This window comes from Ixodes scapularis, unplaced genomic scaffold, assembly GCF_016920785.2.
Source record: "Ixodes scapularis isolate PalLabHiFi unplaced genomic scaffold, ASM1692078v2 PGA_scaffold9__187_contigs__length_104089568, whole genome shotgun sequence".
In the NCBI taxonomy this organism is placed as follows: domain Eukaryota; kingdom Metazoa; phylum Arthropoda; class Arachnida; order Ixodida; family Ixodidae; genus Ixodes; species Ixodes scapularis.
Genome location: NW_024609884.1, coordinates 87,556,026 through 87,582,738, shown reverse-complemented (window position 1 = coordinate 87,582,738; position 26,713 = coordinate 87,556,026). Strand labels below are relative to the sequence as shown.

The 26,713-nt window shown below is 45.6% G+C and overlaps 1 protein-coding gene and 1 pseudogene across 2 annotated transcripts in view; both read right to left on the bottom strand.

The window, feature by feature from the left end:
• Positions 1-26,713, bottom strand: part of LOC8054081 (phospholipase DDHD2) — a 69,762-nt gene that overhangs the window by 8,027 nt on the left and 35,022 nt on the right. The window contains exons 8-12 of one of the 2 annotated variants that reach the window (XM_029992485.4): positions 26,246-26,381; positions 18,164-18,175; positions 18,019-18,109; positions 10,900-11,049; positions 8,296-8,449 (exon numbers count right to left, since the gene is read on the bottom strand). In XM_029992485.4, coding sequence (XP_029848345.1) covers positions 8,296-8,449; positions 10,900-11,049; positions 18,019-18,109; positions 18,164-18,175; positions 26,246-26,381 — 543 coding nt within the window. The remainder of the gene's footprint in view (positions 1-8,295; positions 8,450-10,899; positions 11,050-18,018; positions 18,110-18,163; positions 18,176-26,245; positions 26,382-26,713) is intronic. The other variant, XM_029992486.4, reaches the window with a different exon arrangement.
• Positions 20,809-24,279, bottom strand: LOC115330601 (annotated as a pseudogene).

Here is a 26,713-nt window from a genome sequence, read left to right as displayed (position 1 = left end):
CATTTATATTTATGTTGAAACGACAAGATTTATAGAAAAATTACCTTTTATCGAGCAGGTATTCGCAAAACTTCCTATCTTTTTACAAGTCCCCCATTGCCGTCACACCGCATGTTTCTCATGGCCGCTGCGCGCGGCTCCCGGTCGGGAATATTCTAATTTTTGCCTTGCGATTACGTGGCGGAATCGCAACATTTTAATTTAAGGAGATGTGTTTTCTGTCCTTGGTGACAAGATAAGCAATCTCAAAAGTAGAAGATGCAAATTCTTTCAACGTTAAAATCATTGCACAGCACCTTTAACTGTCTCAAGGAGAGAGCCGACGTCATCAGCTTTGAAACCGCGCCAAACGGCACCTTAAATCCTTTCTCCAAGTGAAGCCAGCTCCCAGCTATGAAACCACGTGAAAAGCTAGCCAACGGCACCAAAATTCCCCGATCCCAAAGGAGCGGAGTAAAGCTAATGGATCTTTGGCTTCGGTCCCACTGGCTGACGCACGTCGACGAGGCTCCCATTGGCCGCTGTGCGTCGGTTTCAACAACCGGTTACCCCATGGCGCTGCGTGTCCATCAGCGAGCTGCTAACACGGAGCATCCAAGGTCGGCGCGCCGAGGAGAGGCGCCCTCTCCTCACTGGTGCTCTGCCGTGGACACAAATATGCTGCTGACAAAATAAGGAAGTGGAAGAATGATGTACATGCTTTCACATTTATAACTCATAAGAAGTGCTTACCGTAAAATACCGGGCAAGCGCCCACTCAAAATTTTGAGATAATCATGAAAAAATGGGGGATGGGCGCTTGTCCGGTTATCAATTCTACATATAAATGTACTGTGCATATTTTCTCAGATCTTACAAATTCGGATATGGGCGGATGCACAGTATTCTACGGTAGGTGTACCTCAAGCCTTTTTTCAAAATCGACTTTTTTTGCATCTTTTTTCTTGGTAACGTCCCCCCCTTAAAGGCTGACGTACAGCCCCGGTTTTCTGTAGGGACGATAATTTTCTGGAATTTTCTTCCAGCGTGCGTCGCCTACGAGTCAGGTGCTTGGATACATGGTCCGAGAGGCTGATTTAAAAAAGAAATTAATTTCTTAGCAACAACAAAAAGTACTTTTCTAATTTTTTTTTTTTTTTTTTATGTGTTTAACAGAAGAAGGTGGTTTGAACTTTTTGGCTATTTCGAAAGTCCCGGGCCCCGACGCCCACACGGCTTTTTCTGACTCTCAATAAGGCCATTTCTGCATGAACTGGATATTTTGTCATTTAATTAAAATGCAACAAAACAAGGATTTGAAAATTTAACACATGTAATTCAATTATTAGTTCTATGAGAACAGACAACAAAAGTATTGCTGCTAACACTCAACTCCAAGTTGAGCAAGAAAAATAAAGAAATCTCATAAGGTTCTTTTTAGAGCTCCTATTTGGACTCCAAATGACATCTTTCAATATCTTTTTTTTTTTTTCTGCAAGATAGGGCATCAGGTGCCCACCTAAATTTGTGTGGTACGCCACCATTTTTTCGCAACGTTTTTCTTAACTATACACGGGTTTTATGCAAATTACAGAAATTTAGAGCATGACATCAGCAAAAATAAAATATATTTTTTCACTAAAAATACTTTTCTTGGAGCAGAGGCTTCTTTATCCAAATTAATTTTTTCGCAGATATCCCAGACATGAAAAAATCGCCACGTCTTCTTTGGCATGGAATGACCCAACTGGGACCCAATCAGTTGGTCACGGCATAAATCATCACAGTGTGGACACTGGTTTGTAAGTCGTTGAAGGCCTTCTTTTCTTAATACATGTGCTTGGCTGGTACGCTTTATGTAGGGGACGCTGATGCGCGTGATGGGGCGGGGCTCCAGATTTTGACAGGCTCGAACCTTGGTGGTGGGCGACGTGTTCAATGAAGCTGCTTGAGTATCCATTTTTCTCGAGGCTGCAGTAATGGTTGTCTATTTTTCCTTTTGTTTGTCGTTCACCGCTTGGCTGACAAAAGATAATTCTCCTAGTGCCCTCTTCCCCTAAACCGTTGGGATAAGTTGAAAGGAGGAGGGGATGTGGGAAAGGAGGGAGTGAGGAACATGATGATGATGATAATTAGGGTTTCAATGGTGCAATGAAAACGGAGGCCATATTGCACCAATTCAAAGGAGTGAGGAACAGTGGAAAGCACAAAGTGTATGTCGGCCTTTAACTCCTTAACTGGGGAGTGAGCCTTGGGACACTCATCTGTTTTTACTTTGCAATGGGGAGCATGTCTAGAGACATGCAATACTTGCTTCGGACTAAGGGATGGAGGTCTTTAAACACGTGCCAATTTTTGAGGGAGGTTGGAGGTGCTGCCATTTATCAACCACAATACTAAACATGTTGCGTCTTGTTTGTGTTCGCTGAGTGGCAAAATAATTTAATTGTTTTGGCAGGAAATATCTTACTTTTCTTGTTCTGGATCATGCATGCTTGGAAGCGACGCAAAGATTTGACAGATGCGGAAATCACGGCGTGGCTTCGGCGATGTGACGACTATGACTTGAACACGAGTACATGCTCAGCGACAGCGAAACCTCGTCACTTGACGACAACGGAGGAGACAAAGGACGATGTGTCGACGCGGAGCATAAGCGCATCCTCTATGCTGCCGTGGCGAGGAAGCGATGCCTTGAGAGCATCATTTCCTTTCTAGGGAAGTTCAGGGGTAAAGATTCTTTTTGGCGACATAAGTGCACTCACCATACTTGAACATTTGGTGGATGCAAGGCTCATGCAACTCAATGCAGACCAAACCAGTCTTTTTGCCTCCCCAAAAAAACTTTGAAAGGAGCAAGTTCGAAATGTTGAAAAACTGAAGTCTAGGACAATATTGGGAGCCAACGAAGCAAGGATGGGATCGAGCTGCTTGTGGGCGTCTTAATCCTACGAGGAATTATTCGCAAGCCGAGACTGGCACTATACTTTACCCGAAGCACACTTGTTGACGTGCCCGCCTTTATGACCTACCATGCAAAAACAAACGTGAAAATGAACAGCACCTCTTTTTCTCTGTACTTCAACATAAGAAGTAGTAACATGTTATTTCTTTGCATTAAAAATAAACAACAAGTTTGTATTTCTAGTACAAATTTTTTTTTTTTTTTTTATTTTTGAATGAAAAATTTTTTAGGGCATGGTTGCATCCTCAAAATTAACTCGTCACTTAGGGGGGCTGGTTCACACATTTCCATTTGACTGTGACCGAGTATACTGTGACCGCCTACGAGACCACACTGGCGCCATCTATCAAGTATCCCTGGAACAGTTCCTATATGCGTTTATTCCCGTATTGTTTATGCACTATTCTTTTGCAATGAGCTTGAAACGGTTCTTGATAATGTTATTTATTTATTCATTGAAGTCCCACGTTTTCAGTAAATACCGATAAAGCTAGAAAATTAACCCCCGAGCTGGTTATATCAAAATCAGGGAAAACAGAAAAACCTCAAATCAAAGCTGTCCTTGAACAAAAAAAAAAAAAAAAAAAGAAGAAGATTAAGTTTTACGGGAAGAAAACTGCTATCTGCAGTTTTATTTTGAATGGGAATCCAGCTCATACTGAACTGTCTGTGAGGCTGATGCTTCCTTCGGAAGCACAGCCTTTACCACTTTTTTTTTCCTTATCGGTGCCAGGACATTTTGGAAGTATTCGAGCCACACACATGTTCCATGGAGGTTGGGGAATCGGATTCCTTTTTTTTTTTTTTTTTTTTTGCGCGATATTGAAAATGGACACGAAAAAACACCAAATCTACGGGGAAGAAAACTACCTGAAAAAACAATCCCGAATTTGAAGAAAAATAAACCGTGAAAACACGGAGCCCTACTCATAAGCAACCATTTCTCGTAGATAGTGCGTAGATTTTATCTTGCAAACACTGTGAAACCTTTGGCCAGTTGTATGCAGCTCCAGGGCTGCGGTAGACTCTCATTAATTAAAACTTCAGGAAGACACAAATTTTGTTTTATAGGAAGTTTTAATTATCAAAAAGTTTATCTAAATATGATGCAAGATAAAATTATGATTGGCCATATGAATGGCTACACATACAAAGCAGATATTTGATTATTTCCCTTTCATAGGTCTACTGATCATAAGCAGGTATTCCAGACATGAAACATTTGAGAAATTTATGGCACAAGTTTATATATCCCTCAAAAATGTTGTTTATCTCGGACTGTTTAGACAGCACATGACAACCCAAAACAAAATTAAGTTTGTTTATGAGGCCAAGAAGCTTAAAGGGGCCCTGCAAGGACTTTTTTACTGGTTCTTAATTTGCACCGAACGTGAGCGCACTGAATGTAGTAGCTTAGTGAAACTTTTCTTTCCTTGAAATTCGCTTTATTTTAAAAGTTATAGGCAAACTAAAATTACAAAAACGGGCAAAAAATAACTTCCCTCATGACGTCCTTGGTTGCTTGAGTGGCCGTGAACTAGAGGAGGGGTAGTGGGCTCATCGCGAGCGCTCACGGCTGCCGCACTTCGTGTCGACGGCGCGAGAGGGCGCTACTAAAACATGTTCTGGATAACTGTATGCAGCGGGCAGCCAGAGCAGCTCTCATTGCATTTGCTGCGCAATTAAACACTAATCCGGCATGAGACTTCATTGGCCACGAACGACAGCAAACACGGGGTAAAGATCAGTTCAGAATGGGAGCCCCACTTAGCGCTGCCATACCGCGAAACGGCCAAACCGCAAGACAAAGCTTCTCGCCGAAGGCCTTCGGAACGCTCGGAGCCGGTCGGATCCTCCTGTCCATACGACCGCAGCGGCGCCGCGTACATTCGGGACCTTTCCGTATGAGCGCCTGATCCCACTACTCCTTTCTAGTATGCGCCGCCTTTTCCACCGCTTGGTGGCGGGGATGTCGACGGGTCCTTTCTTGTTTCCGTACTTTATAAACTGCATTCGTTTCTTTTCTGATCTAAAATACTGAACAAAAACTACTTTTATAAATAATTGAAACTGTTCGCTCCACTTATATTTTGTATTTCGACTAAAAGGAAGGTTTTAGCAGCTGTGACCAGTAGTAAGCCCAGGACCGAATACGTCACATTTTGTGCGCTTTCGGTACCGCGGGTCGCCCTCGTCGGTGGAGGAGGTTTCCGCGTCGTCCGGTTAAAATATGACCCAGTGATATTTAGTTACTCTCTCCGTGCCCACTGGCTTGCCCGAACTCCAAATGACGTGGAAACCGCAAAAAAGGTAGACGCTTAAATATGATTGCAGGGCCCCTTTAATGTGAGCTATTAAGCGGGGGGCACATGAGCAATGAAAACGGGCACTGTGCGGCAGTTTTCATAGCAACTTGCACGGACGCTGCGACGTGGACCTATGCCATGCGGCCACATCACGGCGTCTGCGCAAGTTGCTGTAGAAATTTCCGCGTGGAGCCCGTTTTCATAGCTCGTGTGCTCTGCTTGAGCCCCATTGAGTGTGTTCCTCACCGAGCAGCGGTGCGCTGCGGAGAAGCAAGCTTCGCGGATGCTGCTTATCTGCAGTAGAGTGCCACAAGAGTGTGTTCAACAGCTCGCCTGGGGTGACATGTTTATGGGCACCATTAATTTGCAAAATTTTGCTGTGGGTCTTGGGGCTATGGGTGGTTTTTCAACGTAACTCCGCTTCTAAACAGCCCAGGAGATGCTTGAATATTTCATGCGAAGAATACAATAACTTTTCTTTAAACACCATTTTTGTTCTGACAGGATAAGCATTTTTTAAAAGCAAAAAAGGGTATAATCCGCTATCTCTAATGCCGCCATTAAACTGCAAATGCTCTCCATGGTTTGAGTTGAACACACTCTTACTTGAGGCTCTCTAATATGCAGTGCACCGCTGCTCGGAAAGAAGTGCACTCAACGCCGCGGGAACAAAAAGGATGAATTGCACGAAAATGCCATTCGAATTAAGCGGCTTATAAATACATTAAGAACATAGTGGGACAACCAAAATTTTGAAATTTGTTTGAATTAACCAGAAGTATGAAATATCAAAGTTTGAATTACCGCGAGCCTACTGTACCTGACAGATGGCACCAGTGTGTAATATGTAGTGTGTTCTCTCGTCGTCGGCGGTCACGAGAGACCTCAAAAGGTGCCTGAAATGAGCTCCGTGTGGATTCGGTCAGATTTCTGTGAAGCGACTGTTGACCCTGTTGATTGGATGTGCTCTTTTATATGAGCCATTTCTCAAACAAAGGGTATTGGGATAACAGAACATGGGGCGTTCCATTAAGTATACGTGACTTCTGGATTTTTAACGTCGAATAGGCTGTCGGCGAGTTGGCTTTCGACGAATTGGCCTAGACCTCCCACCAACAATGCTAGCTGGTAGGTATTGCCAGTGGAACAATGAAATCTCAAAGAGGAAAGTGTTACCTATGCTCCAGGTGAATTCTGTATGCCTGGAACTCATAAAAAATAGAGAAACATGAAGTTGAAACTTCAAATGCATTTTTCTCAGTTTCACTTTTTGGCAGGAAATGTTGTACGAGAAAATGTATCATTTGATGTTTTTAAAGTCTAAACACTTCATTCAGGGGTGTCCTAGACTGAATTGTCCTAAGAAACAAATTAAGATGCCCATAACCTGAAAACAACTCAACTCACTCTTTCATGATAATAACAGAATATTTTAAAACACAAAAATTTGTAAAAACTTTGTTCTTTTTGGGTGTTACTGTTTTTCTGCAAAATTACATTTTCTACAATTATTTTTTAGCTTAAATTGCTCTATGGGTATTCTGCATCACATTAAAAATATTTTTGTAGATTGCAATTTTTTTTTAATACATTTCCTAATGAAGCCACATTTTTCTAGAGCTTGATAAGCATGGCATGTTGGAGAATTGGCTTATAAGGCTGAAACTTTAATGTCATCATTCCTAATAGGAATCTATTCTTCCTGAAAGTTTGAATCAATTTGAGTGAGGGGTTCAAAAATTAACCCTCCCAGGCCATATCCCCCTTAAAGAGAATGTCCTCTCACTTACACCCTGAAAACAACTACTTTATCATCACTGATGCATACAGCAAATGGTCGCAAGTCATATCAGTGACATCAACAAGAGCATCAGCCACCATAAATGCCTTTCAAGAGATATTTCTGCACCATGGATTGCCAGACAAAGTGGTAACTGACAATGGACCTCAGTTCATTAGTTCCCAATTGAAGTTGTTTCTGACTCTTATTGGTATTTACCATCTTCACCCGACACCTCATCATCTGAAATTGCAAGGTCACGCTAAGAGCTTTATGAAAACATTCAAGATTATTCTTTGCTGAGCAAGGGAAAAGGATGGAGGAAAGTGCACCTAAGACTTCTTGATGCAATAATGCATAGCTCCTCATATCACTACTAGGAAGCCACCACGTCAGGTTTTGAACTGAAAGGCACTACAGGGCAGTCTTTGATTTGGTAGAGCCATCTCTCAAACTGTCCGAGTATCTAGATGTCCACAAATATAAAGACCATGCACTCATCCGAAGTAAATCAAAGTGTGGATCAAGCATCCATTAAAATTGTGCAGCACCACAACAAGGGCGTGGCATAGAAAAGAATTGGTAGCATCACTTTCGAGGTCCTGGATGAAGACCATTATTATTTTAAGACGACTTCCTGTTCCCAATTAGTTTAATTGTCAACCAGAGGAAAGCATTGTTTCCCCATAGAACCTTCCAAAGTCCCAGGTCCAAAAGATTCGCTGTCTGATTCGCAATCTGTGCCAAGCAAGCAAGCTCAGCAAATAAGCTTGGCATTGCAGTGGGTCTTTTAGCAGGGAAAATGTAGCAGACAGCATGTACATCACTGGTGCCATCAGCCTGAGCACGTGCTCTCATATTTCGTGGCTTGAGTGTTGGCTCACTGAGTGACATTCCCAACAGGACTTCGTTGAATGCTGTTCCTATTGAAATTAATAGAACCTGACAAGGTTATGAACACGTCAAACCCAGCGAGTGTGGTTGAAGAAGGTTCTCTTTTTTCCTGGTGCCAAATTGTGTTTCCTGGAAATGCCTTTCAGCAGCTTTCATCCCACTTCTAACTGGAACGCGAGGGAGGGTGAGCAACTGAAGCAGATCCGAGAGCATTCGAATGGAGACCTGGAAAGCAATTCAAGATGCCCAACGGCCGAGAGGGCAAACCCAAGGGGCTCTTGGGGAGCCAGGACGACCGTTGAGGTGCTCGGGCCCGTCGAGCCCTGGCCCGTTGCTCTGGAGAGGACATTCTGGAGGGGGTTTCGGCTCACCAGTAACAGGCGTGGCTGGCCAGAGCAAAGAGGTACTCGTTGAAGCTCTCGATGGGCTTCTCCTGCAGCACATAGTCTATGCGTCGGCCGCCGTTCAGCCGGCCCAGGCTCTCGGGAGGTGGCTCCGCCTCCGCACAGGCCCCGCTTTCACTAGCTGCAAGGTGACATTGCCAGTTCCATACTTGAAAGTTTGCGAGACACTTGTACTACTTGAACGTGAGAGCTATGAGAAGACAAACATGTTTCAAATTCTTCCGCTTCATTCTCAAGAAGCTTCCTACAAGTACCGCGCATTCGTGAGAAAAGAGATCCACGAGTTTTCTGGCTCGCATAAATAAGCTGTGCATCGCAGAAAGCTCAAACTTCGTGAGAAGGTGGCACTAATGGTTGGGATAGAACACAAAATTTTGAGAACATGACTTCACTTATATCAAAAGATAATTCAAAAAGACAAAATTTCTCTATGAGCCGACGTCCACCTAAGCCTAATGTTGTCAAAACAAGGAACTGAGATTGTGGATGCATGTGGTATTTATATCAGTGAAAAATCTTGTCAGCAAGAAATAAAATATTGTTTTCTTTCTCGCTGACAAGTTCTTTTCACCGATATCAATGGCACATGCATCCACAATCTCAGTTCCCGTTTTGACGATACTACTAGGCTTAGGTGGACGTCGGCTCGTCTTTTTTAACTATCCTTCGATCCAAGCAACGTCATGGAAACTTTTGCGTTCTATACCAACCGCTAGTGTCACATTCTCACGGAGTCTGAGCTTTCTGCGATGCATAGTTTATTCATGCATTTCCTTCCTTGCAAGTGCTACTTCCTTTAGAGCAGGAATTCTCAAACTTTTCCATCTGGAGGAACCCCTTCCAGCACCAAATGGCCACTGACAAACCCCCACAGTCTCGGCATACATGTGGCAAAGCAGTGCAAAAGCTCATGCACGTTGCAACTAATAATGCAGGTATTATTGAGGAGAGTTTGGCCCACAGTTATGGCACAAATGTCTGGCTCGGGTCTGCTAAAACAGAGCTCAGAAAATACACTTTACTCAAGGGCACGGAGGGTCGAGGAAATTTGGGAGCTTGACAAATGACTGGGTCCCTAGGAATTGAGTTTGAGAACTCGTGTTTTATAGGGCTACTGAAACCAAACTAGAGGTGGACAACAACTTCAAAATTGAACTTAAATAGGATAACTATAATAACTGTTACATTTGCACTTTGAACAGATTGCTACATAGTTCACTTTAATCACCCCCCCCTCTGGCCAGCATGCATAGAGCAGCCGTTAAACTGTGTGCAGTACAGACATCTGTGACCTGTCTTGGTGTGGCCAGTACTGGGCAGCATAATCATGCGCAATAGTGATTTTTAATGACAACGAGCGTGAAGACCTCTAGGTACAAGAACGTGGTTGACTGAGTCGACAAGTACCAGTACCGTGCGTATGGATGAATGAGGGAACAGAATACCTCCGTAAACATAAAAAACATATACTAACTGGCAAGAGCAATAGAAATCTGCGGTAGACTTCATCTTATAACCGCTTCTCTGTTTGTCCAATGTCCAATAATTCATACCAATATTCACATCACTGTATGATGTCAAACTTAAAAAAACATGCTTGGACGAACAGAGCTACAAAAGCCCCTAAAGCAAACATCCTAATTAAAGCACACCAACTAAAATCAAATCTCCTAAAGCACATCTTTCATAGAGGGGAAAAGTCCAAGGACACCTAAGCACTTCTTATGAGTTGTGAACGCAAAAGCATGAATGTTGTTCTTCCACTCCCTTAGTTCATCTGCAACACAATGGCGTGGACGGCCACGTTTCGGCACTGCCGACGGTCGAGTGCATGCTCTCGTGAAGTGGCCGCGCCGCACTAAGCTTGGCCGTACAACCTCTGTGGAGTTTGCTTGGATGGGCTCTGGGGCCAGGCCCGCAACGCCGCTCCTCACCAGGCCGCTGCGTGCGCTGCGCCACCATGGAGAGGGCTTCTCTGGTGGCGGTTTTTGGAACTACGCCGCACGAGAGCCAATGGGAACCTCATTCCTTGATGACGTGTGCCAGCCAATAGGAGACTATCCATCATAAATCGGCTCCACTTTGCCCCTTTTGGAAAGGTGAATTTAGCTGCCGTTTTGCGTGGCTTCAAAGCTGAGAGGTTTCAGATCACGTCTTCACTTTGCCCCTTTGCAAAGGTGAATTTAGCTGCCGTTTGATGCGGCTGTTGGTGTGGCTGTTGGTGCGGCTTCAAAACTGGGAGCCTTCAGGTCGCGGTTTCCCTTCGCTCCATTGAGAGAGGGAAGTTTAGCTCTGTTTGGCGCAGCTTCAAAGCTGATGACGTCGGCTCGCTCCATGGGACCAGTTAATGGTTTCGCATTAAAACTCGTAAAACGGCCACTGGGCAATGCTACCTATCCCATTGCCACGGCACTTTCCAGGAACAAAACGGAGAAGACCACAACTGCTTTTGGCATCATGTGTCTAACACATTCGCCTATCGTCCTTACTCTGGGAATCAACTACAGTGGCTCTAAACAACCCTCGTGGCACACCCTGAACCGGCTGCAAGAAACGAAAGAGGATACTTGCCCGAGTTGTCATCGATCGTTGCCAGGGAGGCCGATGAGCTGGCCGACGCACCGTGGGCCAGGTCGTGAAGCGAGTGCCACGTCAAGCGCCACGAGTCCAGCAGACGCTGGCGCAGGTCCGTCCCCACCCGGCGGAGGCTCTCCTTCAGCTCTGCACCATCCGTCAGGTCAGCGTAAAGGCGCACACTCCGAGGATGCACTTGCCACAATTCCAAAAGCTTCAAATTATGGCGTGTTCCAAAAAAAAAAGTTAGTTTTTTTCACCGCAAAAATGAACTACACGTCACTGAATGCCTATTTTCCGCCCAAATACGACGCTAGCGGTCCGAACCTGATGCCAAAGTTTCAGAACTAACTGTTATTTTGTTTAAAAGTTATAATTTTCTGAAAAATTTCAACGGGAAAACGAGGCCCATTCTTTGTAACTGAAGGGACCCCTTCCTGTATTCGAGAGCTCTGTCGGCCGCCATTTTCCCATTGAAATTTTCAGAGAATCACTTATAAGTTTTGAATAAGATAACGGTTAGTTCTGAAACTTTGGAATCTGGTTCGGACTGCTAGCACTACATCTGGGCGGAGAACGAGCGCCTGGCAATGCATAGTTTATTTTTTTTCTATGAAAAAAAAATGGCGTAAATCTTTTTTGGGGGACACTCTGTAGTTTGTCATGTTTTTCTCCTCAGAGCAGAATATACCAACAAAATATTTTCCTCAACATTTCTCAGTCCAAAGGTGGGCCACAAGAACTAACAGAAACTCACGAAACTGAATCGCGAGTTGAGAACCGAAAAGATGTATTTGTCCTCTGCTATCGCGTGCAGTGCCACCCATATGCTCATTTAGCCCGTTGGCAGCGAAGAGATACCCCGTGTGGACAGGACCAGAATTGCCCGGGACAAAGCTGCGATGTGCTTCAATAAAAAACTTGAGGCAGCGACTACCCTTCTCCGTCCGTCATCAAAATAACGGGAGGTGTTTCCTTCATGTTTGTGACGGCACTTTCAGAAAACACAATAATTTTATATTATTATTTTAACGTCCCCAGTTAAAAGAGAATTTTATTTTAGCATTCTCCATCAAAATAGCCATTTTGTTATTTCGACGTCCCCTGTCAAAACAGCCAATGCACTATATTTACAAGATTTTACCCAGATCATTGTGGGTATAGAAAAGCGGCACAACAGGTCTTCTGGTATGACCTTTCCTGCATTCATATAATGAGCTACTCTGCGGTGCAATCAATTTGCATTATTGTAATGGTGTAAATTCAACCCATCGTCACAACGTTCCTTGCAGGGAATTTTCCATTTCACAGGCCCCTAGCTGCATAGAATAAGAAGTTACGACTTCAAACTTACCTTTCAGATACTGTGGGAATATGTTTGAAAGAAGCACGCTTGGTGCAAGGGGTCCGAGAGGTGGGCTCGTTTCTCACTTGCCCATGATTTTTCTTTGTCAGGGTGTAAACACGAGACCCAACCGGATTGTGTTGGGTGGCATTTAAGCTGGGCGTCGAGCTGAACACCAATATTTTTCCCAAGCAATGCCACGCCCATCAAACGAAAACATGTAATGCTTTCATGGGAGACTTAACACCCATCAAAATTTTCTATTCGGATGGGAGACCTAAAAATAACGGGACGGCTATTTTGACGAGGGACATAGAAATAATTAAATGGCTGTTACGAGGAAAAACGTCCAAATAATAAGTATACATCAACGAGTATTTTCATGCCTTCCAGGAGTGCGACAGATGGCAACATTTTGACTTAGAAATCCACTTTGTTCGGCTATCAGGAAAAGGCCGGTTCAGGCATTCTCATTTCAGTTTGATCGAGTATGCTATGTAACCAACGCGAGAACCCACCGGCGCCATATATTGGGCAGCCCTGGAACACTTTCCATCTTTGTGTCTATTCACCGTGAGCTTGAGATAATTATGATAACGTGTGACCGTGCATTGATTTGATCTCGCAAATACAGCAAAACCTTGAGTCTAGTCATAGATGGAAAACGTTCCAAGGCTACCCAACAGATAGTGCCAGTGGGTTCTCTCATTGGTTAGAAACCAAGCTTCAGACGCAACACTGGTATTATGGGAGACCCAAACATGAGTCCATCAAAAGATGCTTTCTTTGCACCTCGTGCAAACCAAGCATTCCAGATAGCTACACAATCGCACCTGTTTCTTTGATAGAGTTGCATAGATGTGCTTTCCTGTCAACTTTCAGTATAGCTCGTAAGATGAATTAATAACCTACTACTTCGCTTCAGTTTGCTACCTATTCATTTTTTTTTTTTATAAATAAGTCTTTTGCAAGGTCAACAAATGGCCGGGCAGCAGCAATTGACTTGTTGATCATTTTATAATAGTTCAAGCTCCCCGAAGCAATAGGCAGCTACACCGACTTCACCTTTTGTTTGAGGCTTTTGATTTTGCCAGCGAAACTATTGCACTACTCAGCATCTTTTTTGTTAGGTCCTGACATAGCAGTCGTAGGTGTCCATGCAAAAGAATACAGCATTCAATAACTGGACACTGCAGAGGGTCAAAGAAGCAAAGGAAGGAAAAGCGCCTCTTGAATGCTCGTAATTTGTGCACAAAATACCGAAAAGCGCAGCTGCCATGAAGTGACTCCCCACACACGAGTTAGTAATGTTGCTCAATGATAAGTCAGTTCATTCAAAGCCCCGTGTAGCACCCATGTCTGCACTTCATGCACAGAATGCAAGCATTGCAAGGTCGGTGCGAAAGCCACCGTGTGCACTGCAGTGATGCAGGGAAGAGCCGAGGATCTGGCATTGGATGTCACCGATGCCTTTAGTATTGGCAGCAGTCTCATCAAGTCCTCTACCTCAATCTCCTTTAATCTCCTTTGGCCTTTACTGTTCCTTTGGTTGTGTCTCCCCCCTTGCTCGCTTACTCTCTTTCAAGTGCACTTAAGAAACACTAAACCTAGGGAAAAAAAACATTTTTTTTTCTACCTGGTTAGGACAGACATGTCTCAAAATAAATGTTTGTAGAAAAAAAATTTTTTTTCCCAATATTTATGTTACATTACAATACAAACTATTCAATTTGCAGGTGAAACCGAAATTGTAGCCTTGTGGAATGATGATGACAGCGTTTGTACCTGACTAGTGTGCGCTCAAAGGTCCAGCAAACACAGAGTGCACACTAGTTGGGTACAAACGCTATCATCATCATCCCACAGGGGTACAATTTCAGTTTTGCCCGCAAATCAAATAATTTATATTGCAACATAAATAATGGGAAAAAAAAAAAAAAGTTTTTTCTACAAACATTTATTTTGACATTTGCTTGTCCTAACCAGGTAGAAACATTTATTTTTTAATAGGTTGTGTGTTTTTTAACAGCTTATGTGTGATGCTGCACAACCAATGAAAGTAGCGCGCCATGCAGCACGTCCCACATCTAAAGGGAAGCAAAAGCCCTTTCCAAAATGCTGAGTTAGGAGAGGCCTCCTGTTGGTTTTTGTCATTCTGATTTCGGTTATAGGGATCCTGCGTAAATCGCCTTTATTTCCAGTAAACATGCAGCACTTGTCACAGAGCATGCGGCAAATGTATGTGCCGCCTGTTACCCGTCAAAAAAATTGCAATGTCATCGTTGGCACCTCCGAGCCAACTGAAAGGCGAGCGAGGGTCACCTGACGCAATCGATGACGACGCTTTAGCTAGTTTTCCTTCTTCCTCCTTTCCTCTGCTACGCTAGGCAGGCAGCAGGAGCCGGAGCTACGGCAAAATTTGAATAGTGATCACGTCGGTCCCACTAAAGCTGCTTCCAGCTTCCCTTCAAACTCCCTATCTAGTGGAAGTGTGTCTCGGGGAAGGAGAGTGCTGCCTTTAAAAGGGTCACACTGTTAACAAAATCGACTGCCAAAAAGCTCCCAACTCTGGTGTGTGGACGGACCCACGCTTTTAGTCAAGAGAGGAAGCAGCAGTGTTCTCCTCAAGTGCTGTGCTGGGCTTTGGCTTTGAGCGGGTATCGGTACTGCCTGGTGCAACGACCGGGGCTCAAGTGGCACAATGCCCATAGGCCGAGTCACCCTAACCAGCCCAGAAGGCCGCTCAGAAACCTACATTCCCACCCTTGTTGTCGGTGGCGGCTGTGGCACACTCTAATGGGGATCTGGTCCTCTCGGTTGCGAGGGAGGCACTGTGGAGTGGTGAACAGTTGCCGGAATCAGTCCAAGGAACGCTGTTTTTGAGCCGGGTGGAAGAGTGTTCAGTGGGCATTGTTAGAGTTTGGATTATGCCATCACGCAGCCATTGCACACGAGCCCCAGCCTGAATGTCCACTAGAGCCGTGACTGCAGTTTTCGAGCACTCACACGGTGCTCGCATTCAATCCTTGAGTCACACTCGACTGTTGTCACTCAGGGGCGATTCAAGCAACCACGTCAACATTGTGATCACCGTCACTACGCCAGTAAGCTTGGCAGGGGAGAGACTGAACGAACTGAACCGCTTCTGTACTTGAAATTAGACCGCAACAAAGTAGCTTCTGGCTCAGTGAGATTACATGCGAGTGTGTGCGGCATTCTGCTTGCGTGCGTGTCGCCAGCGGCCTGCCCACTCTGGTGGGACCGGATAGACAAAGTTCCAATACGTACACCCAACTTACTTGTGTTCTAATCTATATTGACTATGACTGATATCTGAAACAATGTACAGTGTGCCACATTTAAATTCAACGTCGTTTCATGGCGTTGAATGTTTTTTCAAGCACGGAACACTACTCCCAGGACTTTACCCGACCGTGCATCCATGGATACCCCATGGCAGGACCTGTTGGAACAACCGGTCAACAATGATATTGGATATAGTAACGTTGGGTATCAAGTTGCGGTGAAACATGACGTCATGTCACGTGACCAAGTCGCGTGACGTCAGGTTTAACGACACCATGACTTGGTACCATAACGTCATGCGACATTTAACGTAATATCCTGAGTCATCGCCCATCCCCGAGTCATCGCACACCCCAATTTTTGGGCGAATATCGATTTCCAGAAAGACACTGAGCGATCGTTCACCCTTACAAATACCCCAATGCAGACTCCGCAGTACGCGAACATTCATCCTACCTGAATGGCGCAGCTGCAAACCTTACGGTTGGAGGACGTCCTTGACAAAGTAAAACGAAGAAGGGAAAGACACTTCACTTTGTTCACGCATTTCCTCCCCGATTTCCGCGACCCCGAAGTCAGAGTACATGCATGGAAAGGAAAACGATGAAGATAACAAAACAAAACTTTGTTCTGCTTATAAAAAAGTTTGATCAGCCAAAAAAAAAAAAAAAAAAATCGAAAAGATAACACAATTGGTAACCCATTCAGAAACTGCGAGTTCAGCGCACGCCCCATATACTGGAATGCAACCGCGGAGCGTAAGTTCAAGGTGGAAGGTCAAAGTCCGTCTCCACCGAAATACAGTAAAACCTCGTTATAACAAAGTTGAAGGAGTGGTCATAATTATTTCGTTATAACCATTAGTTTGTTATAGCCAATGTCCATTTCTTCCCACTATTAGCAAGCAAGGGGAATTATAATTGCTTTGTTATATCCATTAGTTTGTTATATCCCATTTTGTTATAACGGGGTTTTACTGTACACGGCGAATAGCCAATCATTCTCCCTGAACGTCGCGACCGCGGTTGGTAAGGCTGTGCGATGATCGAGACAAAGCCATCGAGTAAATGAAGATTTGCTGTAATGCGGCATGCAGATGTTCGTAAAGCGTCCCATCTTGAGCTCTGTTGCCGTCCATGCAACACAACAACGCCGCCTCAACCCACTTTGATAGCACGCCGTGCATGGATGCACACATGTACGCACCAAACAAGAAAGTTGCGCAAGAGCCTGCTTCTTGCGATTGACAAAGCGGCCGACTTGGCCCGACGCCAAGGTATTAGCCAACGCGATTGCAGGCTTCCCCAGCATCGCTCTTCGTCACTTCTCTCGCCCGCTCGCGCACTCGCTCAAATTTTGATTTTCTTGTTGACTCTTTATTTTTTTTTTTTTTTACTAACAAAGGGAACATGGCAGTTTTAGAAAAGTGCTTTCATGGAACAAGCATTTGCGCTCTATGCCGGTTGGCGATGTTCATCAAACATATGCAAGCAACAGACTTTGGGATAGCAAAACAGTTTTTTGTGAGCATTTCTTCTATAAAACGATAAAACTAATTCGAGTTTTGAGTTAAATATATCTCTTGTGCAGCTGCGCTAGATACGTTCCTAAAAACAAGCGTTTTTTTGTTGTTTTTTTTTTAGCTTTTTTTAATCTTTTTGTGCTTACCCACCGAGACTTGGCCCACCCCACTTTTCTTATGAATTTCAGGTGGCAGGGGGGTGAACAATGACTGAATATTACGGTAATGTCTTCTAAACAAATCTAAAATATTGCTCCTTAAATACTGCATTCCATGCATTAAAGGACTTTAAATATAAAAGTCGCTGCCAATTTGTTTTTGTCTCTTTTGACGCTAGAGATGCAACGTTCCCAGGGACAGGCACAATTGTAAGTGTAACGCCGTAAGCAAAACACAAAGGTATGGTTGAAGCAAGTGGGAAGAACCTGAAAAAGAACCTCCTGAAAGCCTCAGACTAGTGGCAGGCATTGTTTCGCTTAGTTTATTCAGCTTTCTCAGGGCTGAAGAATCCTGAAGCTGAAGCGAATTGCAAGCTGCTACTCTGAAATTTCTATAAGGTTCCTTTTCAAGTTGTTAGCGCAAGTTTCATTTTAATGATCTAGAGAGGAGACGATGATTATTGCAATTCAGCATTTCCAGAGTAGCATGCGCGACACAAGCGTGCTTTCGTTGTCGTACGACACGCAGTGTATATCGAACATGCTACACTTTGTGAAAACAGCACACACTGCACAAATCATGCTTTGCATGGTGTCCACTTCGTGGGTGTCCTTCCTCCTTAATACACCGGCAGCCAGTGAGAAGCGCGATTCGTGCGGTACGCACCCTATGTGAACGTAGCAGGGTAAGAACTTTGGCGCGAATCGTGTGGCAATGAAAATGCGCTGGCATTGCTTGACGGACTCTGCTAGTGGCGTGTCATCTTTGTGGGACGTCATCTCACCCAGGTGCATGCGCTTGCGCCCCCTGTGGTGTGGGACAACCACGGGGCTGGCACTCAGCTCAGGGTCTATCAGCCTCTCCATGCGGTATGCCTGCACGGTGGGGAGCTGTCAGGGCAGCGCCGCTCAACACAGGGTCCCACTCACCACCGGGTCAAACTGCAAACACAAAGGCAGAAGATCAGGCTGCAGGTCAGAAGACACATCTAGAGTTGCGCTGCATTAATTCTCTTGCGCCCGTTTTACTTCAACTATCAGATTGGCGCTACCACAGTCCTTAGGTAAACTACCTACTGGTCCAAGAACTTGAAGGTTTCCGCCCTACTAAATTTCTAAATTATGTCACCACAAGCGACGCTGTTGCAAGTACAAGTAAAAAAATTAAAAGGTCCAATTTTTTTAAAAGTTTGATACCGTAATTTTTTTTAAAGCAGGTGTAGCACCCATCATGTGGCATTTCAATTATTTCTAAACCGGTAATACAACCCCTAGTTCTCGAGTATAAATGTCGTTTCCAATCATTTATGTTTTTCCCAATCAGCTTGCTACCTGCTCCCACAAGCCAATTTGGGATTGGGCCATAGCTTTTGGTCATGTGTTCACAGCAACTTAAGCATCACCCCACATCACAGCCTGATGCCTCTTCGGCAGCAAAACTGTTTCGCTCCTGGCATGCTCTTTCTGAGTTAGTTTCAATTTCCTGCTGCTGTGATTGCCAAAATTCGTCACTCAATAACACAAAGTCAAATTTTTTTCTGAGATCTCTCAACTACTTAAGCCTCAGTAAACGACGGGCTGCAAATCTCTAACATGCTATCTAAAACAAAAGGCTAAAAATTTAATTAACGACTTATTGTTAATTAAGTATCTAATGAGCAATTTGCACTGGCGTCCTTACGTCCACCACCGTGGACAACGTAATCCCAAAGGAATCGCATCTTTATTTCAAGTTCCCTTTTATTTTAAATAGTGCCACTCTTATATGAAACACCCTGTATATAACAAGTGCCGATTGTTGGGCGAGTTGGTATTGTATGTGAGAAAACATGATTGCGCTTTAAGACAAGGACAGAGTAAGAGCAGACACCACAGAGCGCTAACTTTCAACTGATTTATCAGTTGAAAGTTAGCGCTCTGTGGTGTCCGTTTTTCCTCTGTCCTTGTCTTAAAACGCAATCACGTTTTCTCACCCTGTATATAACCTTAGCTCCCAGCGTGTCACTCGGTCATGACGCTTGTAATGACACTCGTTACAACGCTCGTTTATGACAATTTTTTCATAGAAAACCCGCATAAAACACACTGTGTGCTAAAAGTTGGCCGTTTCCTTGGCATTCACAAAGGTGTTCTAAATGCAGAGCCACCGTGTGCACAACATTTAGAACACCTAACCTTACGTCCGTGCGAAACTCCAACCTGTCGCAACCAAACATGTTGTCCGTACACTCGTGTTTGAACTGCCGGCCGCTGTGCGATGGCAACTGGCTTCCTGTCGCGGTCTGGTGCTCTCGTTTTGCAGCTGCGTCCATCGCTCCTCCTTCATTACTTTGTCGTGCCTGCCAACGTCACTCCTGCGCCGCTTTGGTGCTCCAGAAAGCCCGCAAACCTTCATAGGATCTGTAGGCAGTTTGGCTGCCGCCAAATGCACACTGAGGGAAGTCTTTGCTCTAAGAGTATACTAGTCACCATTGCACGCGGAGGGTTCAACCGGTGAGTGCACTCTGCGCTGCATGCTCCACGCTCTATCGAGACTACATCAGCAGACACGAAAGCGCTAAGACCTTGCTCTATAAATCTAAGCACTTAAATGTATCTTCAATATCAATACCCCGATACAGGTACAGTCGCCGACCAATTTTTCGGACTCGGAGGGGGCCCCAAAATTGTCCAAATAATGAAGCGGTCCGAAAAATCAATTTCAGCCAAATTATCACATTTCCGCACATATTCCCCTGTGTATAGGGTGTTTTCACTGACGTAATTTCGTCCACCATTTTGTTGTTGTGAGCTGTCTGGCGTGTTCCAAACTCGAGCATTCCAAGGATTTACATGCCCCCTCAAATGCGTAGAGCACCGCTGACATCAACTCAACCGGTTACGATGTAATCCTCCAATGTAGTAAATTTGTTTGAAAAAACAAACTAACAACAAAACGGCGGATTGACGTCATGTGCAAACAACCTATAGGCCACTTTCCACTTGATTGATGCCAATTTTAGTTTCGCGTGCAACTTCCACTTTATATTGTTCACTGCGCACTTGTTTGTTGATCTGTTTGATCATTGTGCTGCGCTTTGTCGGCGCCTTCTTTCGCACAAACAGCGAAGCTGAAGTTGGTGCCATTTGGCACTATTTGGAGACAATGTTTAGTCCTCCAAGCTCGCTGAAATACTAGGCCTATCGGCAAAAAACATTTGCACTCGAAGACCACTAGAACGGCATACGTAGTAACAAAGCAAGAGGCATAAAATGGAAAACAAGATTTTATTTTAAAAGTGCATTTATAGACATGTTTGCTATAATTTCTGTTGTAAAGAACACAAAAGAAACAAAGTTTATACTTTTGGTCAGGTTAGGAAATCACAAAAGAACAGTCCTCCATTGCAAACAAAATAGCCAAACGTGCCATTTTCAAGCAGAGATGAAAATAAAAACATTTTTGTAAATTTTACATACATCCAAAATCAAAGCAGGTTGAATAAAAGAATAAATGTGATTGGTCTTCTTCTAGAACAGTCATTTGGTCAGAGACTTTGTAAATAAAAGTCAGCTCTGTCCTCTAAGTAACCTTTTCACCAATGAGAACGGCACTTGAGCACGAAGTCTTTCCTTGTTTAGGCCCGCTTCAGACGGGGCAACTTTTCCAGCAATTTTGAGGTTGCTGGCGGGTTGTTCCCTAGCTTCCCCTAGATCGACGCGAATTGCTGAGATCGGGTCCGGCTCGAACAGGCGAGCAACTCGGAGCAATTCGAAGACGGTTGAAGTGGCTGCAGCCAATCAGAGACGCAATATTTTCACGTGACGCCCCTATGGTGGTGATGATGACAGCTAAAGACTTAGTTCTGGTTTGGAATGGATCGTTTTCGGAAATAAACAGTTGCAGAAAAATGAGTTAGTATTCTCAACGCCGTTCAAAGATATAAGAACGCGTTTTTAGCGCGTAGCTGGGCGTCTAAATAGTGAAAGAAGAATCAAATTTAATGATGATGATGGCAAGTCAGAGCAATTCGGTTGCTGCGTGTGAACGCGGGCGGCCGGTGTTGCTGGTGTTGCGACGTGAAGTTGCTGGGTGAAATTGCTCCGTCTGAAGCGGGCCTTATGAGGACACCACTCTTGCTAGCTGTGCAAGCAAGGGTTCCCGATCCCAGGCACTGAGAAGGGAGTGTGCGAGGCTTTGAGCAAGCGCATCAGAGTCCTGTGTCCGGACAAAGGTTCACACAGAGTTGTAGTCGTGATCCCCAAGACTTTTCTTCATGGAGCCTAGCATGTTTTTCCAAATGTCCTTGGAAGTGGGAGCAGTGCTGTTGGAGGCAGCATCACTGGAAACTGCACTGCTACAAGAGGCAGCACTTTCCCGTGACGAGCAGGCACCTGTGGTTGGTTCGATGCCTTTCAATGGCACCAGATATTTTCGCCTTTTCGTCTTCTGGGAAAACTCACTGTCCGTGCCAGCGTCACAACGGAAGTTTATTTTGCTGTAGCTAGAGAAGTCCACTGCTTTGGACACAGGGGTCGTGTTAAGTGCATCAAAGATGCTGAGTCGAGTTTTCCCCACACTTCTTGCAGATCTTGTTTCATTGTCCACTTGAGGCATGTAGCTCAGCAGAACATCACTGGCCACTTCATCAACTGCAGGAGATTTAAAAGAGTCACACCCTTCACTAGGTTTGCTGTGGGTACTCGAAGAGATTCCAAAAGCGTTACTGGGCAGTCGGTCGTTTTTTGTCGAGGATAGTCCGCCGCTTCTCAGAGCTGCTGTGCGACTCCTGTTGCTCGTGCCTGGTCCCCTGAAAAAGCTGGAAAGCTCCCTTAAAACTGTGCCAAAATTTGACCGCACCCTCGTCCTTTCCCTTATCCACTTGGACAATTGGCTCAGATTGCGTTTCTCGCTGTAGCGCTTGTCACAAAGCAGGACTGCTCCAAAATCATTTTGGTGCCGAATCACACGCCCAGTGGCCTGATTAACAGCTCTTGAAGAAGGTACCAGTCATTTCCCGAGAAGGTACTCTTTGATGCGGACTCGTCGAGATACTGCTTCTTCAGCTGGACTCGTGGATCAAAGCACGAAGAAAGTGGGGAAGCCTACAATAACAGCTGCCCGCGCATACTGATCCTTAGCAAAGTCCATTCCTTCACTTATGCGGCCCCTACAAACAGCCATGAGAATGCAGCCTTTCTTCTCCCCCCAGCCGAATTCACATTCTCGTAGTACTCCTGGATGAGTGTAGAGAAGTCGACGCCTCTTTGCATTTCCATTACAACAGGCTTAACTAGGGTAAGGGAAGCCATAATTCCATTTGAGGTCCAAAACTCAACCGGTTACTGATGCTCCGACCAAGAGATGCCAAATACTGTAGCTGGTGTTGCTTCGGTTCTCACAGGTGCAGTTTAACAACTGTCTGTCACAGCCGCCCCCCCCCCCCCCCCCCCCCCCCCCCCCCCCCCCCCCCCCCCCCCCCCCCCCCCCCCATTGCTAAGCACACTCACATAAATCTGCTTCTCTGAGATGACGTGCGCATTCTCTAGCTGTACAAGGAATGGAATACCCAGTTCAGATGCGAATGACCCGAGGGGCGAGAGTGTTCTGCTGGTCAGGATGATGCTGTGGATGCCTTGCTTTAGCAGGTTAGTCATGCTGACACTCGGCGAGAAACACCAGCAACTCAGTGTCCAGTCTGGCTTCTTGTTTGTTGCTTTAGACACTGTCCAAAGATCTTGGGGCCCTTGTTTCTTATTTATATCTTTTTGAATTTGCACCTTGTACTTCTGCTTGAAAATTGACTCCACTGAGGATCCATCACCCTCAACAGTGTAAAGGCTGTTCAGAGTCGTTGAGAGCCAGTTTAAACCCAGTCCCCTTCGGGCTGAAGGCTCCTACTGCATTGACTTCCAGAAAAGTCACCGTCTTATCCAAGAGATCGAGGAGCTCATCTTTGTTGCCACGATCTACACCTGCCATGTTCAGAACCTCAAACATAAAGTTCCCTGGCTTCGTGACTGACTCTCCCGAGGCCTGTGCCACCGCCGTGTCCAGGGTGCCTTCCATGGAAAACAATATGGCCTTGACCTTGGCAATATCCAGGAGCGTGAAGTCGGGCTCTGCACCCTCTGATCCGAATGCAGATTCAGTTTCTTTCTGCTGCTTCAGATTGGCCACGTGACTCACCTCTTTGATACACAAGGCCACATCAGAAGAAAGCGATTGAAACGACATGCTCTCCTCGCACATGTTTTCAATGTTATGTGCTTCATCAAATATGACGACGTTTCCTGCGAGGTCCACACCGTGCGCTTTTCGAGACTTGGGATCCGGGATCCACTCAGTAGTTGTACGGCAAGAAGATTATGTCCGCCTTCTCCTTGAGGGTCCTGGCTTTGTAGTAGGGACCCAGCAGGCGAACTTCTTTCCAAGTTTGCCCAGGTCTTCGATGTCCCCATTACTGATTGCTCCTGAAACTCCAATCGCATCATCTTGGTGTCGTAGTTCAGGTGAAATTGGCAGCTCTTGGTGCTAACCTTGTGCCGACCCAGCCTGAGTTTCGATGCGTTGCCCTGCAGCCTCTGCACTTCCGGATGGATGCCACCCATAGCTGATCTCGCGATCCTAACACTACAGACCTCATGTACTTGTAACTCATTTTCTTAAATTCGTTGATGGCTTGAGAGAGCTGCGAATGTGTGCGGGAGCTGTATATTATTTTTGGGGATAAGCTGGCTAGGCACGACACTGTTGCGAGGTCCGACCAGATGCTCGAGGTGTGATAGGAGTCCCGACGAACTGGTGTCGGCGCTCTTGTGCATTCCAGCATTCAGCTGAAGGTATGCTTTGCGATCTTCGAGCTAAACCAACGATGAGCAGAGCAGAGAAAGCGTTTTTCCTGTTCCCGTCGGACTTTCGAGGATGCCGCTCGCACCGCTTTGAAGGCACTCAATCATCTTCTCCATGTATATCTTCTGGACATCGTACGGCTCGTGCGGGAAATGGATGGTGACCCCTTTTATAACTAGCATCGGTGAAGACATGCTTGGAAAGCAATTATCACTACACTTTACATTAATGTAAGCGAACATATCCTATTGCAAAAAATACCGAGCGCGGGAAACACAAGTGGATCTGGATGGGGATTGGATTGGAGACTTTGAAACAAGTTAGGGCGGTTGCCAGATGGCAGATACAGTTTAACCTTAGGCCTAAATCATAAAAAGAAACGAAAAAAAAAAAAAAAGAAACAAACCATGCAAACACGTCATTAGTACACACATTACAAAACTAACAAACGACCTATTCACAAAAAAAAGCAGTGTTTTTCTCACTGCGAAAATGAACTATCGTTGATGCCATTTCGATTGGCAGCGACGTGGCGGAGTAGCGGTCGTTTTTAGATGGCGGCGGTAGCGGCGGTGTGGGGGCGTCAGCAGCACGGCGTCGGTGGCACAGTCGGTGCCGGATATTTTTCGGCGGCGGCGCACGGTGATTTGACATGCGGCATCTGATATCGGCGCGTAATTCAAAATCGACAACTCATTTGCGACATATCCTTCCCCTCGCCTCACTACAGCGACAAACACCAGTTTTTGTCCGACGACACCACAAAGTTCCGTGTTGCCGATGCTGTCCCACTGCAACGACCGGCACCCGCGACAATCGCTGACAAGCGCCGACAAATGATCGACGACGGACGAGTTCTTGTCTGTCTTTGGACTTGAAGCGCAGCAAGCAGTCCCACTGAGGAACATCTTTCGGAGACAAACTCATCTTCCTCACCTGTTTATGCCTTCTGTCGCCTCCCTTCCCACCCTTCTACCCTTCCTCCCGGAACAAGAAGCCCTTGGCGGCCACCCCTCGTTCCCGGCCCCGCACTTCCGTTACCTCGATTGCATGTGGTGGTCGCGGGCGCGGCTTGCCGGTTGGCGCCTAGCGGTCGTGTTGCGAAAGGGAATTTGCTGTGGCTGGTTTTGCTCGCGAAAACTTGGTGCGCGAGGTGGTGCTTGAAGACGTTCAGGCCTACGCCCCTGCATCAGGATGGATACACCCATGTGCGAGGACTGACCAAAGTAAGACCGCTCACCACGAAATAGGACACGACGTTCCGCGGCAAGCCATTCCGGCAGACGAGAGACTAGTCATCACGTTCTGTGATAATCGGGATGCCGTATTGTCCACCAAAGAGCGCCTTCCCTCGATCATTCGAACATAAAGTTATAAACATCCTCAAAATCAGTGTGAAACTCCGTGGCGCTCACCTAGAATGCCTCGAACGGCCCAAAAAATGAAAGGTTTGGGTATTTCTAGTTCGGAAAAAGTTTGGTGTCAATTGCCATGACTGTTTAAGGAAAGTCGCCAACGGCAAATGAGGAGAAGCGGAAAACCAAATAAAAACTATAGGCCATCCTAACATGCCAATTAAAGAGAACCATGGGAAAAGCCACGGGAATTCTTTAGCAGATCATACAAAGAGCCATTGATGGGTAACAAATATAAAAGGCAAAGCTATAGTCACCAGCTAAAAAGAACCATAGGCCATTGGAAAGTCTAGCTAATCACTGAAAAAGCTAAACTCTGCTATGGCTCACCAGTGACAAGACCATAAAAAAAGCTTGACACCCATAGGGGTGACCACATAAAAAGCTAGACAGTCATAAAAAATGTTTTAGTCACCTGCCAGAAACTATGGTCATTTCAGAACACCAAGTGCTTCGCATTCGTCAGTGCCACTCGGCGGATTCGCTGCAGCTGCTCAGCTGAGCAGCCAACTTTGTCCTGCTGAGCGGCTGCTCAGCACGACAAAGTTATCCCCATCATTTGCTTGTATATCAAACCAACCACAGTGAAGCTGAACATACACAACACGTGCTGTCAATTGCAGCTTTAACCGCACCAACGGTGGTCGACGGTGAACTCTCGTCCCATGATACAGAGCTTCAAGCCAAGTGAATGCCCTCTGTGTTTCAGAGTGCAAGCTTTGGAGCTCAGTCCCGTGAGCATGCCCGATAGGCTTTGACCCTCACCGGATGAAAGATGTTGAAGAAGGCCGGGCAGGTGGGCAGCCGGAAGTCTTTGCCCAGTATGTCGTTGCCACGCACCACCAGGAACATCGCGATCGGGGAGCCCAGGGCAAAGAAGCAGCTCGGCTGGAAGTCCAGCCTACCAACACCAGACAATTCATGGAGTGGCCACCCATGCAAGAAGGGCCGTCTAAAAACCTGTTCGTGCAATGCCACTTGCTCGCGATACGAGAGCCAACGTCTGCTTACATCGAGCTACGATTGCAAATCACTGGGACATCCGTGCTTCGAACAAAGCATGGCAACCAATTCAAGGAGTAACTTGTCTCACGACAGACGAAGCTCTGATTTCCCGGTGACTTGCAGACACGTAAAGTAATGCTCTTGTGTGAATGGGCCATTCAATCGAGGAGAGCACATGGCCCCCATATATGGCCAGGCATGACCAATTTATTTCAATACTTACAGTGA